The 16198-nt window shown below is 41.8% G+C and overlaps 1 protein-coding gene across 1 annotated transcript in view; it reads left to right on the top strand.

Annotated features, from left to right (window-relative positions):
• galnt9 (polypeptide N-acetylgalactosaminyltransferase 9) overlaps positions 1 to 16198 on the top strand; it is a 96253-nt gene that overhangs the window by 17740 nt on the left and 62315 nt on the right. The window contains exon 3 of the mRNA XM_034596332.1: positions 12018 to 12184. Within this exon, the coding sequence (XP_034452223.1) occupies positions 12018 to 12184 (167 nt within the window). The remainder of the gene's footprint in view (positions 1 to 12017; positions 12185 to 16198) is intronic.

Genomic DNA, 16198 nt, shown 5'->3' with positions numbered 1-16198 from the left:
AATAGTGCCGACTATATGTTATGTTACTTACAGTGACACAGGTTGGGACTAGATACTGCCGACTACATATGTCAAACAGAGGGATTCAGCTCCTTCTTGTTGATCTGTGTCTGTGTTTGGGCATTAATCTATCCTGGGTCAATCTCTGAAAAACACAATGTTTTCTGTGTCCATACAAACAAGCACAAACATTGAGTACAAACAAAACATGTTGTGTCAAACAAGGTAAAGCTTGAATCCATGACAGATATCCAATAGGTACACAATGTGATAAAGACCATTTGTTGTGTTGCTCAATGGAAATCAATACAATGCAAAGCGCAAACATGGTTTTCTTTGCTTTCTTTCTGTTTACAGCAGCGAAGCAGCATTTTTAAGAACAGGAAAGGCATTAAAGCGCTGCTTTTAGCAAAGAGAATTGTCCACAGATAATGGATGTGTTTTACAACCAGCAGAAAGTATTTTTGTGGCACTGGTGGGGGGTTATAGGTTCTTTCAAAAACGTTGTTAGGCTCGTACGGACCCTGCTGCATTTGCCCAGTGTGCTTGTGTGGAAGCTGTTAATCAGACTCTAGCACTGACAGAAAAACTGGACCGAGAATATCCTTGTAAAAGTGTGTTTCCTTCAAAGTGAACCCCTGTGCAATCAGAACGGTTTTATGATAATAGACATGTGAATTTAGCATGTATTGAAAATGCTATATATCTATATTAAATCTGATCATCAACTGTCAAAGAAGGAATCCCATAAGCAGTCTGTATAAGCAACGTATATGTATAATAATAACATATCTATGAAAAACAACTCAGTAGCTGAGGCAACATATATGTGTCAGTGTGTGAGTGCAGGGATATGACCTGATCATGTCAGTTCCCCTTCAAAGTCTACCAAAGAACATTGTTAACCAATGCCCTCATAATATAAACTCAGTAATGACTAACAAGAGTACAAACTTCCTTTTTATCCTGTCTCTTCCTGCTCATTGTTATTCATAAACAAAGGTTTGAGTTACACTGTCTCACAATCAGTTATTTAACATAAATCAACACATACTGAATGGTGCAGTGAAGTCTGGCATCACAGTTACCAACACGATAACAGCTGTTGGATACTTTGTAAAACTCGAAGCAGATCAGAATGTCTGAATATGAAACCAAAATTAACTCTAATAAAATGAATAACAAAGACAAACTATATATAAAACTTGAAGGGCGCTCTGAGGGCACATACTGCCACCAAGGCTAATGCCCTATCTCCCTGTCAAAGCAGCCTTGACTGTGTCGTCCTGCCATATTCTAATCTTATCCTTTCACAGTTTCATAATAACCTCAACAATTGGTACTTTCGTCATTGTAACTTGGTGTTTTGCTCGGCTGCAGCATTGCAAAGCTGCGTGCAGATCTATTCGCAGCATGCTCACTAGGGCTATGGTCCATAACGTTGTTACAGTCCATGCAGACAGTCAGACCTCAGTTTCAGCTGTACTTGTCGTCTGACCGACAGGTGGCAAACAATGCAGTGATCTCTCACATGAGAATTTGTCTTTCACTCTTTAGTTTGTGTACCTGTCACTCACAACCTGTTGTGCATGAGTTTTTGTGTGTGTATGTGCACCCCCTGCTATCACCATAGCTTGAATTCATTCTGTGGGAAACGCTGGATTCATAGCAAAAGTCCTTCCACCAAGTTTCATGGTGATCTGTCCAGTCAGTATTTGGTAATCCTGCTAAGAGATAAAACGAAAACATAACCTCCTCGGTGAAGGTTAGATTATTTACCCCATCATCACCACCGCCCTGATCTTTATTGCCATATTTTGTCAGAAATGTATAAATGTAAGTAGTAAATGCAAAGTTCTCTCACTCCCTCATCATCAGGGTCTTTCTGCAGGCCTCTGTTCAGCTCTCAGGTTGATATTTGCTCACAAACCGAGTGGAGCAGGCAGCCTTACGAGGCACTTTCCAGGGTGTTGACTATGCTAATGTTGAAATCTCATGAACGTGCTCCTCCTCATGAACAGGCTGAAACAAGCCCTTTACATACGTCTGTGCGGCAAAGAGAGTTTTGTGAATCCGACTTGGACACACACGGGATAGAGGTTAAAGGATACGAAAATATTCTTGCATGAGGCCCAGTGGCAAGTGTCTATCTGCTGTGATCGGCCTCACACAGTATAAAAGACACTTACATTAATGATTTCTAATCCTGATCCTGTAATTGTGTCCTGTGGGAAAGAGGTGTGTGCAGAACTGCTGGAGTGAGGGTAAATGTAAGAAGCAGACACCTCCTGTCCAGTGGCCTTTCCACTGAGCAGGAGTCACTGAGCAGAGAGGACGCTGATGACTACAGGGCAGCAATGTCCACATAGTCTCTACTGAGCCATCAAGTCTGTCCCCTTTCTGCTGCAAAACCAATTCATAATAATCACAGCTGCAATTGTCTCTCACACAAAAAAACCTGTAATCCCCGTTCACCGCTGGCGAGTCTCTTTTTTTCCTGCCCTTCACTTCTGCAAACGACATTCTAAGCTAAGATACCGACGGACGTAAGTAGGCTCTGCAATACATTACGGTGACTCTGAGGCTGCCATCGCTGTCCTTGGGCGCCTCAGGTGCGATAACAGTTCATTGGGCTGTGGAGAGAAAAAAAACAGTAAAGGCGGACAAGCTGGTGAGATTACGGCTGCCCACAAAACAAACAGAAAAAGATTTTAAAATGCAACGGGTGTCATAAATAGAAAAAAAATGCAATTCAAGGCATCAAACCGGCTTCTTCACTCTCCACTTCTCCTCCGGCGAGGAGGATTCTTATTCAATTACCGCTAATCTCACCTCCATCACCATTGTCACTTTGCGGGAGATTTGATTTATATTTTGTCAAAATAGTTGTTAAACCCAAAACTATATTGAACGCTGTGCTTCCCGGAGGACCCTTGGTCTTGTGTTTGTCTGCCTGTGGGAGGGTGATAACCAGAGAGGGAGGCTGAAGAAACAGGCTTAGCTCATCTCCTGAGCGTCTGATATAGCAGAATGGGATCGTAAGGTCTCCGCGGTCCAGGAGCTCCTGCTGCAAATTGTTGCTCTTTTCCAGCGCTGGAGTTTATCTCCTGGACGGTCGGAGAAATGACAAGGCAAACAATTATCTTTTCTGAGAGGAGTGTGCTTGCCGACTGGAAATTTGCTTTGGTGTTGCCTGGCCTGCGCGGGTCACGTGAGGTTAATGTGAAATTTCACAGCGAGTAAGACTGGCAAGCGGGGAAAGGGGGGGAAAAGAAGTCAGAGGGAGCAACCGGGCAGCAGACTGGTGGAGGAGGGAAAAGGGGGAGGAGTGGTCGAAATATATCTTAATCTGCCGCTCTGTTTCTGTCAAAGCTTGTTCCGGGTCAAATTATGAGCACTGGCCAGTGAGCTCAGTCCCATTACAAACAGATGAGTCGATCGCTCATCCTGTTACAGCTTTACAAGGCTTCCCCGCCATGGCAGACAGGTACAAATTTAAGGTTGAGCGATGCCCTAAATTGGATCCAGTAACTAGGGCAATGGAACTACAATTCCACTTTACGATCTCGACACTGAAATCCAGACTCCCACCACATCTCAACTAGAAGTGATGAAGCTGCCTTGCCCCCTCGGACATTTTCAAGATATTACTCAGGTAGTATTCATTAAATACAGCCTCTTCACTAGTCGTATAACCCAACAAGACTGAAATATACGTTGCTTTGTTTTGCCGAGTTGCCATTTTGTGGCTGTGTCTCCTGCAAAGGAGCACAAAAAAATTCCCCTCTCAAACTCACTGCCAGATTTGTATTTATAGACCTGGCAGGGCTGATTGAGAGAGGCAATAGAGAAAGCTGTGAGAGGAAACAAAGGAGCTGCTGAGGGAGAGCATAAATGCACAAGGAAGGACCGGAATGATACAGGAGGGGTTATCAATCAAAACACTTGTGCATTTACTCTTCAGAAGAGAGTGCAGGCTTAGAGTACACTGTAGACAGATGTATGCATCTCTCTCTCTCTCTCTCTCTCTCTCTCTCTCTCTCTCTCTCTCTCTCTCTCTCTCTCTCTCTCTCTCTCTCTCTCTCTATGGTTTAGTTTGCCTTTCGTTGTCTCTGCCGTCAAATGCATGTGGGCTGTGCTAATGGAAGTGATTGATAACTGTGCATGGTATTAAGCCTCACCAGTCTAGAAGAGCAAGTACTGTCATACATGATAGTGCAACATTAAGCAGCAGAACGTCCCTCCTTTGCATGAATAGTTGCCACTATATAGTTTTAGTGCCATGTAAAAAAATGATATAAATAAAGTTGAATGCTTCTCAGTATGTTACCCGCACCTACAGTGTAGCTGCCACTTTATAATCCAGAGCTGTGTCATCACCCGAGGCTGAACTGTGTGTGCTTATTTGCGTGATGTCCACAAAGCAGAGATTCAGGAAAATCTTAAGTTTGCTGATGAAATTTTAAAAGTGAGGATGTGTAGACCTGGATCTCTAAAGACAACTGAATATTTAGACTAAATTTCTATTATTATTATTTGATATCAGCATTGACTTAAAGGAGTCTCATTATAACATAATAAATTGAGGTGGAGGCTAATTGTGGCAATCATTCATATTTTCATACTTATGATGGATCACATGACATTACTGTGATGAACCCACAGATAATCACCCTTGCATTGATTTACGTTTCCCTCTTATCCGCCAGAGCTCCTATATAGCTCCTTTCAGCTCATTGTTTTGGGCCCTAGGTTTGCAGCTGCACTGGTTCACTCTCACTGCTCTCACAGTCTCTGGCTACAGCAGGCAGCTGTGTTCAGTGAACAAAGTGCGTAAAACCCACTGGACACTGTCTGTGCAGCACCGAAAGGAAGACAGACGCAGTTAGTGACAAGCTGGTGAACATAGTGACGCATTAAGCAGCTACAGATCCCACACTCAGGACGTGGTGGAGACCAAAGACAGAGGTAGAAGGAGAGTGAATATTAGACTTACATTCCTCAGGTGGACAAGAACTCAATACCAACAATCTGAAACTGGCCCATTGTTCACTCTTTCATTTCTCAATATATAATAGATGTTTATTAATATGAATAATAATCACATTTCTCAACAGTTGAGGCTCTGGACGCTTAAGGAACGTCATCATGTTTGCCTCACCACTGCAGGTGTAATCTCACAGTGATCAGTTTCTCATTTGTAAGATGTGTAACATTGCACTGAGGGAATGTTTCCAGTTGCCATGGAATCTATTGCAGGCACTGCGTCATGCTTAATTTTTTTTACCCACCCAGAGTTAGGACACTTCAATAAAAAGGGAGAAAGTAAATATGCTGCTTGTTAAAGTTGGAGTTGCTGCAGACACAGTCCAGCTGAATGCTAGTCTCGCTCCGTGTCTGATATGCAACAAACTCTGAATACAATGAGGAAGTAAATCATGATGTGATTTTACATCATCACTGCTATTTCAACATCAACTAGATAGTAGCATGTATTAATTTACTATAGCTCTCTACTGTAGCATGAACAATTAATTTGTGTTGGTTTACTATAGGTATGGGCCCACTCCTCCACACAATAGGTTATGAATAGGACAGAGAGAGAATAGTATCGTACAGTGTGTTAAGTTTTAAATCATATTATGGCAATTTTCATTGAGCAAATAAACAATTAGCATTTTACATTTTTTTTCAATTGGTCAAGAATCCCAGCAGATTTATCAACAAGGTTCAATATACTCTGCTAACAATTCGTCATTTAGTTGTTTCTACATCAACTACGTAGTTGCACATTTTTTTATATTTTCTATTGTGTTTTACCTCGACTCTATATTTATCAACACTGGATCTTAAAGCTGTAACAACATACATTGTTTTTTTATTGACCTTATTAATTGTAAACAACCTATTTCCTCTCAGTCACACATCATATCTTTTTTCATTATCATTCTCAGATAAAGCAATTACATTAGGTTTATTATTGTCACTATAACTGGCTAACTAACCTTCTGTGAAGACATTTCAAATAAATACACTGAATATTATTGAATAATTATACTACCAATACATTTAAAAGTGAGCTAAACTGAGATTTTAGTCTGTAGAAAACAAGATCATTTTAAAATAGAAAAGTTAATTTAAACATATACAATACTTTAATTCATACAAAATAATCACAATCTAAATTACACTCTTTTTTAAAGTCAGACACATTTTAACAGTCTGGAATTAAACAGTATACGGTATTAGAAAACTTTAAAAAGAAAACTAACTAAAACTAACCAGCTCAAATTGCAAGGGATTATTTAATTCATATATTTGTTCATGTAATTGTAGTGCATGAGATGAATATGCAAAGTATAAAATAAATGGAAGGTAAAGTCTATATTTGAAAGCAGAAATCATTTTTCAACTCAAAGGTCTGCTCATGTTGTTGTGATGGGCAACGCACATAATGTATAAAGTGAAGTAAATAAGATGCCATCTGTTGTGGCGTCCAACATAATTGCTCGTCACTCTCTTGCCAATTCTCATTGTTGAAAGGTGAGAACCTGCAAACACATGCCCACTGCGCGTGCACACACACACACACACACACACACACACACACACACACACACACACACACACACACACACACACACACACACACACACACACACACACACACACACACACACACACACACACACACACACACACACACACACCAGTGGCAGTATGAGTATCAGGCGGGTTTCCAATGGGTGAAGAGAGGATGATGTAACTTTAGCACCACGCTGGGATCCATCTGCTGTGTGGCCGTCCCCCCGCGCCCTGACCCCATAGATGTTGATGACTCAAGCTGACATGGCAGTTCGCAGGGGTATCGGAGCATCAAGCACCAGTAGAGTTCAGATGGCTCACAGCAAGGGTGGGAGAGCAGCTAACATGCTGTCATTAAACTAAACATGTTGAAGGTAGCACTTGCAGACAAGCCTTTTGACTTTGATAAAAACACTGCTTATTCCTACGTCTGAAAACATGACTTTGCAGTGATGAATAAATGTAGTGATAAATCAGCTGTTTCATACCAAGCCTTTGATTTGTGAAAAGCTAAAGTTATCATTTTCTTTGCTTCGACATGCAGGCACAACACATTATGATATTAGATTCTACATTCGGTCTCTACCTCCCGTGGGCAGTGGGTGTATGCGATGCCACATTTTCATTTGGAAATGTTGGCTGCGATCTGTCAAAATAATGTCCTTTACTCACCACTATTCCTTGCTCCCCGATGGGAAATGTCATGAGGTCAAGGAAAGATGAAGTGATGGAGAATCTGTAAGGAGTTAGGAAAGGAGAACCGCGTTGCAGAGAAAATCCACCTCCACTTTGTCAACTTTATTTATAACAGACAGTACGGTACAGAGACAAACTCTGATCTATGACTACAACTCAAAAAGACTCTCACACTACCACACCTCCTAATAAAGGATGTTTTCAGATTGTACAGAGGGAACATTTGACCATTAGTAACTCATAGGGAATAAACAAAACAAAAAATATTCAAAATAAAAACAAAACAAAAATTGAGAAAAAAAACTGAAAAGTGGAAAAAGTATTATTGGGGGAATTACTTTGCATTTAGCTCTGATGATATTTATGTTTGTATTTAGTTCTGATGATGATATTGTGGACTAAAACGTTCAATGTGCTTGTTGTTCACTGGACAGATGTGACAGAGAATAAAAAAAGAGCTCATGGGAGGATTTACATCAGTTCTGGATCGTGTCATTAGAACAAAACAGCTGTTCTCTTTTTTTTATATTTGCGTTGGTCTGTCCAGGTGCAACTCCAAGGTTTTGTGGCTTTAAATTTCACTGCCATAATGAATTGTGGGACAGCATTCTCCCCAAATTATGGTCCAGTTGTTCCTATTCGAAAGGAGATTAGATAGGAACCATGGAAGCTCCTTTCTATATCTTTTAAAGAATTCAAACAGCTCTTATTAAGACAGCCACTGAAATACTTCTGGGTCATTTCACTCAGCTCGGAGCCTTCTGAAGCAAAATGGACTATTAACCTGTAGTTTTCTTCATTTTGTTGAATAGGTAAGTTTGAGGTCTTTTCTGTATCAGCCGTTATTTGTTATTCAAATTATTCTTGAATCGGATTTTCTAGACTGAATATAAGCTTCACTTGTTGACTCTGTCATGTCTAATAATCTGTGATGGCATGTGAGACTCATACATTGTGACAAATACATATATTCTCCCATCAATTAGCTCTATATCGTGAACGATATTTCCCCCAAATGCAATATGTAATTTCAGCGTCTTTACCTCCGCTCTGCCTCGATGTTCAGCAGACGTCTATAAGAGGTTCACATGATTCAGTGAAGTGAAAATTTGTTTACACTATCGCTGATTTATGTTGATTTGATATGCTAATACAGAATGAGATTACAAGTATTTCATCACAGTCAAAATCTCTTGTAAATAATTCAGCCACAACAGTTATCCTAACCACCTCATTATCCACACACATTTGACTCAGCACTGCTGAATAAGAGATGTGAAAACACGGGGAAACAAAGGCAGGAGCGAGTGAAATGTGTTTGTCAGCTGTTGCGTTCGGCTCCTAATTGGAGCAGCGTGGAAAGATTCATAAGATGCTGGATGTGTGTGTTAATGTGTGTGTGTGTGTGTGTGTGTGTGCGCTTGCAGTTGCCATAGGAATCAGCTAAGTGCGTCTGTCCAGTCGGTGCCTATTTCTCACTTAAGATGCAGAGTTCTACTGGAAGGGACAGGGTGTGAGACGATCAGCGGCAGAGATTGAGTCAAGTCGTGTGAGTGAGAATCTGCGGATGCACACAAGCGAATTTTCATTTGCATGGTGTTGATCACAGTCCACTGTAATAATTGGGTCAGTGTAAGTGGGGGAACATGAAGGAGGATTCCAGTCACAGACGTGCAAGATGGGGGTTACCATGGAGTCCATGTGTGAGGGCGAGAGAGGGAGGCAGAGACTGAGAAAGGAGGTGAGAGAGTGAACAGGTGGAAGAGATGGAGAAGGAGATGCGCGTGTGTCCTCATGTTTACATGGAACCAAGAGCAGGGGGGTTGTTCATATCCCTGTATATGATTCTAATAATAGCCAGTGTCGGTTCCTGTGTCGGTGCAGGCCTGACAGACAGACACACTGTCACACTCCTCTCCGCTCTGACTGAGGATGAACCCAGTTTGACTTGTGGCTGCCTTCTGTGTTTTACTGCTCTGCCTCCACCTGAGCATCTGTAATGGAATGAAGGGTATAACAGAACACATGCGTGACACTTGGCTTCAGTCTGTCCTCTGCAATACTGGAGTCAAGACCCTTTTCCTTTCAGCTTACTTCGATAGCTATATAACTGCAGCTGTGCATTTAACAGTCAGAGATCAGAGACCTTACAGGCCACACAATCCAGGTTCCTGCTAGAGTACAACAGCTATATACTCAGCTTTCTCACTGTTATTTTCTCTTTTAAGTATTGTTATTTTTGTTGATGTGCTCAGTCCCTCACAACATCTACCGTGCTTCTGTCCGTCCTGGGAGAGGGATCCCTAACTTGTGACTCTCCCTGAGGTTTCACAGTTTTTTCACCTCTTTAAAGGGATTTTTTTTTGGTACTCTTTTCCTCACCAGCATCAAGGGGTTAAGTACAGAGGATGTTGCACCTTGTAGAGATCGTTAAGCCCTATGAGGCCAATTGTGATTATGGGATCAACAAATCAAATTTGGTTGATTGATTGAATACCAGGATAACACTTATCTAGGTTTTTAAATGTTCCCATTTAAAGACAGCGATACTTCAGAGACTTGATTCCTGCAGGACGAGACAGGAAAGGAGGTAAAAAAGAGGGTCATACATGCTCATGAGACAGATGTGTTACAGTGTGGCTGCTTTCAGACATGTACTGATCCCCCGACACCCTTTTCCAGAGGGGCTATATGTGAGAACGCAAATATACGGATGATTTTTTACCAGGATGTTGGTCACTGGTGATCTGTTTATTTTCTGATGAGAAGATTCTCATAATTCAGGTTAAAAAAACAAATTTTTTGGCAACAGACACCGTATTAAATTGAGCAGCTGTGGCTCAGGTGGAAGAGTGGGTTGTCCAGGAAACAGAAGGTGGATTGATGCCCGGCTCATCCAGTCTGTATTCCAAAGTGTCCTTGGGCAAAATACTGATCCCCAAATTGTGAATGAAAGATGGGTGATATAAAAAGCTCTGCATGTAGAAGCACTGTATGACTGTGTGCGTGAATGGGTGAATGTAACTGTAAAGCACTTAAAGTAGTGGATAAGAATATATAAATACAGCCGCGTACAATTTATAATGTTAAGGTTATTAAATAATCTTGGTTTTGGTTATTGAAAGAGTCAGTGTATCACCACTGAATTATATAAGATGATGACAAAATACACAATAGATGCGACTGGGGGTGACTCAGTCATTAACCTGTCAAACTCCACATTCCCCCCCTGACTCTTGGAGGAATGTGCTTTTTGCTCAACAAATGGTTTCAGTAGTGCAGCTTCCCAGCAGCAGCACTGACACCAGTCACAGTTTGGTACAGAACATCCTCGTCTGAGAGCCGCTGCTTCACCATCAAATGGAACTGAACTGAAAAGAAATCTAGAAGAGTGCTATTTTTTGCCATACTGGCTTGATATGCTGAGGGGGAAAAAAAAAATCGAGGGATACGTATCTTTGTTTCATGAAAATACACTGGAAACAACACGCAGTTTTTAACAGGTAAAAGCATCTTAAACTCCACACATCCATCTGATAATCTTTTCTATGTGAATATTCAGGGTTTTTCAAAAAGGTGTAACCAATCCCTGTGATTAGCTCTGCATCCAGTTTACCGAGCCAGTCTCAGAGCTCTGCTACTGCACATGCTCAGTGGTACGCTTTAATGCGGACGGAGCCGTCGTTAATGTTATTAGCTACGCTTGTGTTTTTCCTGCGAAGATGAGTCAAAATGTCTGCAGGGAGAAAAGTTTATGCTGTTGCTGTCAAAAGTGGGTTGAGGGTGACGCAGAGGTACGTGTGGAGATATCAAAGTGCTGTTATTGAAGGGTGTCCTGGGGTCTGTTAAGGGGGTTTCAATAAATGGTGTCAGGGAGCACTGCAGCAACACTGTGAATATCTTTATTTGACTATGTTTTCAAATCTTCAGGTCTCACATCTGTCAGGGGCTCTCTTTGGCTCTACATGTTGGAAAATAGCATTATATGCTCCTTGTTGAGAGTTAGATATGAGGATCAATACAATTGTCCTTTCTGTGAGACAAGAGGGAAGCTACAGTGGTTTAGGCTATGTCGTTGTTTTACAAATTTCTTTTTTCCCCTGCTCATTAATTGTTGTTTGTATGTTTAATCATTTATGTGCTTTTACTTGATACACCTGTGTCTTCAGACTCTTTTCATTCTATTCATTTGTACTTTTGTGCCGTACATGTGCTATGTGTTTTCACATGTCCTACAATATTGTCATTGGTTTATTAATTATGTACGCATCAGTAAGTGTCAGCTCTTATCACCAAAAACTGTCTTTTCACCTTTGGGGGCTCCCTATATATGTTAAGCATCGCTTTTTCATCCTGAGTTATTTGTTTTATTTCTCATTTTTCATTTTTGTGTCTGCCATATGTTAAAAACGTCATCAACCACTGACTAAATCTGGCATATTTACATGTTGGACTTAAGCATGCCTGTTAATGCATGTAGATATAAACAGCCAAGAGAAGAGAGTAAGGCTCAGTGTTTCCTGTGGTTTCCAGTATTGTTGCAAAGCTAAGCTACTGTCTCATGACTCTACCGACAGACATGAAGGGGGTCAGAAGCAAACAGCCTTATCTAATATGTGTCAGGTATTGATCAAATGATCAAACTGTTTCTGTGTTTTCCTCATGGGATGATATGCTAATGACGAAGTCCTGGTATATTTCTGCACTGTCTGATAATCGTGCATGTATCTTGACAGGTGCAAGCAGCTGACATACGCAGAGGACCTTCCTCAGATCTCTGTAGTCTTCATCTTCGTGAACGAGGCGCTGTCGGTGATCCTGCGATCTGTCCACAGCGTGGTCAACCACACACCAGCACACATGCTCAAGGAGATCATCCTGGTGGACGACAACAGCGACAGTGGTAAGACATTTTACAGCCTTTTCATTTGAATCGGGTGAAAAATAAGAGACTCACCACTCAACCACTCTCTAACCCCTGGTCTCTTGCTGTATATGCTCTGCTGGACATGACTTTATAGTGGTGAGTAGGATCTTTCACGCCTCTGTGGAGGTTTGACCCAGTATCTGATCTCATCCTATTTCTCCCACGTTTAATTGTTTCTCTTCCCTCAGAGTAAATCTCCAAGCGAGCCTGCAGGTTATCATTGTCTAATGCTCAAAGTTTGCTTAAACAGCTCAGACAGTCTCTCCATTTATCATGTTTTCCCTCCCTGGTGGAACCTGAATGAAGGCGTCATGCATAGATGAGCGAGTGTGATGTTTTTGGACTCCTGCCACAGTCGTCCGTCTTTTTATATTATAGTTTTTGCATATTTTGTGTGTGTGTGTGTGTGTGTGCGCGCGCGCGCGCGCGTGTGTGTGTGTGTGTGTGTGTGTGTGTGTGTGTGTGTGTGTGTGTGTGTGTGTGTGTGTGTGTGTGTGTGTGTGTGTGTGTGTGCGTAGGTGTGTGTGTTTGGCTTGTGAGTAACAGCTGAAGGGATTGAGAACCCCTGAGGGTGGACTCTTGAAGACCAGGTTTTAAAATAGCTTTAACAAAGGAGGGATGAGAAGGGAGGGGATTTGTCTCATCCCTTTCTAAAACTGCTGTGTACTACGGTCTCCATGGCGATGTGGGCACACGCTTAACTTGCCTGCACACCGCGACGCCCACAGCAGCTGAAGGTGCCCGGCTCCGCATCCCAAAAGCTCCCCTGTTCGGAGAGGGAGGGACAGTGAACTAGATTTCAGACGACACTTGGCCCTCCTTTACTTGGCACTGAATAATGGGCCTGCCTCCCTCAGGCTGGCAGAGGAAGAGGGTGCATAAATAACATACTGAGAGAAGGCCGGGAAGGACTCACCACTGGCACACATTCCCTGCTGAGGCTCTAACTGCCGACCATTAGACAGGGACCTGTTAAAAGCCCGTGAGCATGCAAAAAATGAAAGACAACCCCTCCTCTCATTATGTCATTAAGTCAGTCTGCCACACACGTTTTTACTAGGGTTGTCCCTCAATAGATTTGTTAAGGGCAACCCTACTTACTATAAAGGCTGCAGTATTTTCTGAGAGTATTGTTTTAATACTTTACACCATCTTTCCCATAAAATATTATTGCGAGGATGTTTAAGCCTCTGAAACAGCGTTTAGACTGTGAGTACTTGCAACAGCTCTGAGTAAAAGTAGGTTTTAAATTTTTTTTTTTATTAACAAATAAACAGATAAGAGGTTCCTCTTCGTTAGATTTACCATCTGACTCTGCAGCTCCCCTCAGCTCTGTTGAATATTTTAGCATCTTTCAGTTTTGGTTGAGCCTGCAACTTTACAGCACTCATCAGACTTGTTGCTGTGCCATTTGAATACTGCGCTCAGAATTTGGTGGAGACCAAAACAGAGATAAAAGGAAGATGAATATTTAGCTATTTTCAGACATGCACTTAAGTCTGGATATTTTCCTGGAATGTTCCAGAAGGGCTGTATGTGAGAACGCAAAACACAGATGATTTCTGAAATTGAATTTAATACATGATGTCCTGACTCTTGACATTTTCCTGTTGTTGATCCAGACAATTTCCCGCTGTGTTATTCATATGTGAAAGGAAAAATCTGTCGGGACCCACACATATTCCGGAGCTCATTTCGTAAAACGTTTTACGATTTCCATTGATGTCGAAACACAATAAAAACTAATGTGTCTCTGTGTCTGCCAGATCAGTACATAGGCAACTGTCTTTTACCACATTCATCATATCAACTTCCAAAAGGGGATAAGGCGTCGCTGTTGTGTTTACTGTTTGAATATGTTGCCTCCAGCAGGTTACCAAAAAAGAAAAGCATAAAAAATAAATAAACTGTTCTAGAAATGTTCAGATAGTTTTGACAATGAGAAACCATCTTTATCAACCCACGACTGTCTGATATCCTGAGATTTAAATCACATACCTGGCAACCCATTCCCACTAATTAAGCCCTGGAGGTTCAGCCAATTTTTCCATAATAACACTTGAGGCGTAGAAACTCATCGTCATCAGAGTTGTTAAATCGAATAAAGTTGCCTCAGTGCAGAAAAGGCGACAAATTGAACGTGATGCAGAGGACGGGTCATGAACATAAAGCTGAACTCATGTTACAGCTCTTGGCACTTCGCTGTAAAGCGTGGCAGACCGGCAGTGAACATTAATGTGCTGGGTGCAGCTCGCTGACATCCCGGTACATGACAACTAGGTGTTGATGTTGTGTGTCCACTCGCCTTGTGCGTCTTTAATGAAAGGTCAGTTTCAGGTCACGATCTGCAGAGACACATCCGTCAGCAGCTCTTACTCCGTGTTTACCCGCAGTGATGATGATTTGTGCAGATGTGTGAGCTGTGTCTCGGCTCTGACATTAGACAATTAACATGCAGGCTGGACAGCTTGACCTTTTCTGGATGGCACATTCTGTCCCGCCTCATTTGAACAAGGCTCAGTGAGATGAGTGCAGGTACAGCCACACTCACTCCTGGCATAATGAATAACTCACAGGAAGCATGTTTGCTCTGTCACTGCCACACATTTCCTTCACCGGGACAGCTGCTGACATTTATTGGTGGCTGTGAGGTTTATTCACAGCACTGGTTCCAGAAGTCTGAACTAAATTCCCATTCCCAGCAATGAGCTTTAGATGTGCGACGACTCCGGCTCACTGTTGTTCACCATGTAAGCAGCACGGAAAAAGGTTTAATGAGCCCTACAGGATTCAATTCCAGCAAATACCGCCACCAAATTGATAACTTAATGATTCATATAATGAAAACAGGATATAAACTGAGGACCAGCTGAGTGGAGCTTGTAATATTAATTTCAAGTGGAGCTGAATCTCTTTAAACATCGCATACATTAAATCTGATTAAAGAGGGTGTGCTCAGCAGAACGGTGCAGGAAATGGGCCTGACTCACTGTGACACTTTAGCTTTATTTGTCTTCAGTTTAGCTCCGTTTTGTTGGACTTTATATTCAATCAAATGAGCTTCGTCTAGAAAATTAGGGACTTACTGTTCGATTACAAAAAACAAAAGGTAAGTACGAGTTTGTCTTAGTTACAGTACAGTTGAGACAGTCACACGTTCCCCTATAAAACTTCACACTCAGCATTCAGTCCCTGCCTGTGGCAATGGACCTTGCCACGGGGCTCTCCCACATACAGCCATAGACGGAAGTGTTCCTTCTTACCATTCTTTATTTAATCAATAAACATAAATTCAAACTACAAACATAAAGCGGACTGGCTTTGCAGCTCAGTCCTCCACTCAGTGTCTGGGAGTCTCTGGAGCCTCAGTCTTTCTGAGCTCCTTCCTGAGTTCTGAGTCCTGAGGCAGCGCCGACGCTGCCTTTTAAGCATGAGGACCAATCAGCTAACAGCTCTCACCTGCGCTGATTGATCCTCTATAGCAGGTGAGGGTGCTCTCCCAGCCCCCTCACCTCCACACTGCCGTAGACTTTTCTGGAGACATCCATGGTTTTAACATGAGTCATAACGCCACCTAGTGTTTCACAACATCAATACTTACACAGACTCAACCGTTTGGGATACATCATGACATTAACACTCTCTAATCAAAGAATCTAATTAAAGCCAAACTTACCAGAAAATGAGCACTTGAATGAACATCCGTGTGATAAGAACTATCTAAAATGACCGAAACCATCTTTGAGAAATATTTATTTGATGTGTGCTTTGACATTTTTAGTTTGGTCCATGTCCCACCCATTAACATGGAGTAGGTAAGGTTTATGACCTATACTGCAGCCAGCCACCAGACGATCAAGGCGCTTTGGCTTCACTTATTAATATCACTAAATAAGGTAATGAAATCACAGTCTATTAGAATGAATATATTAAAAGCAGTGAAGATGGGCCATGAATAGATTTTAATTCAGGTTAGAGAGTGTATCCCTG

This window comes from Hippoglossus hippoglossus, chromosome 9, assembly GCF_009819705.1.
Source record: "Hippoglossus hippoglossus isolate fHipHip1 chromosome 9, fHipHip1.pri, whole genome shotgun sequence".
NCBI lineage: Eukaryota > Metazoa > Chordata > Actinopteri > Pleuronectiformes > Pleuronectidae > Hippoglossus > Hippoglossus hippoglossus.
Note: the sequence above shows the minus strand (reverse complement) of the source record. Positions and strands in the feature narration are given on the sequence as shown.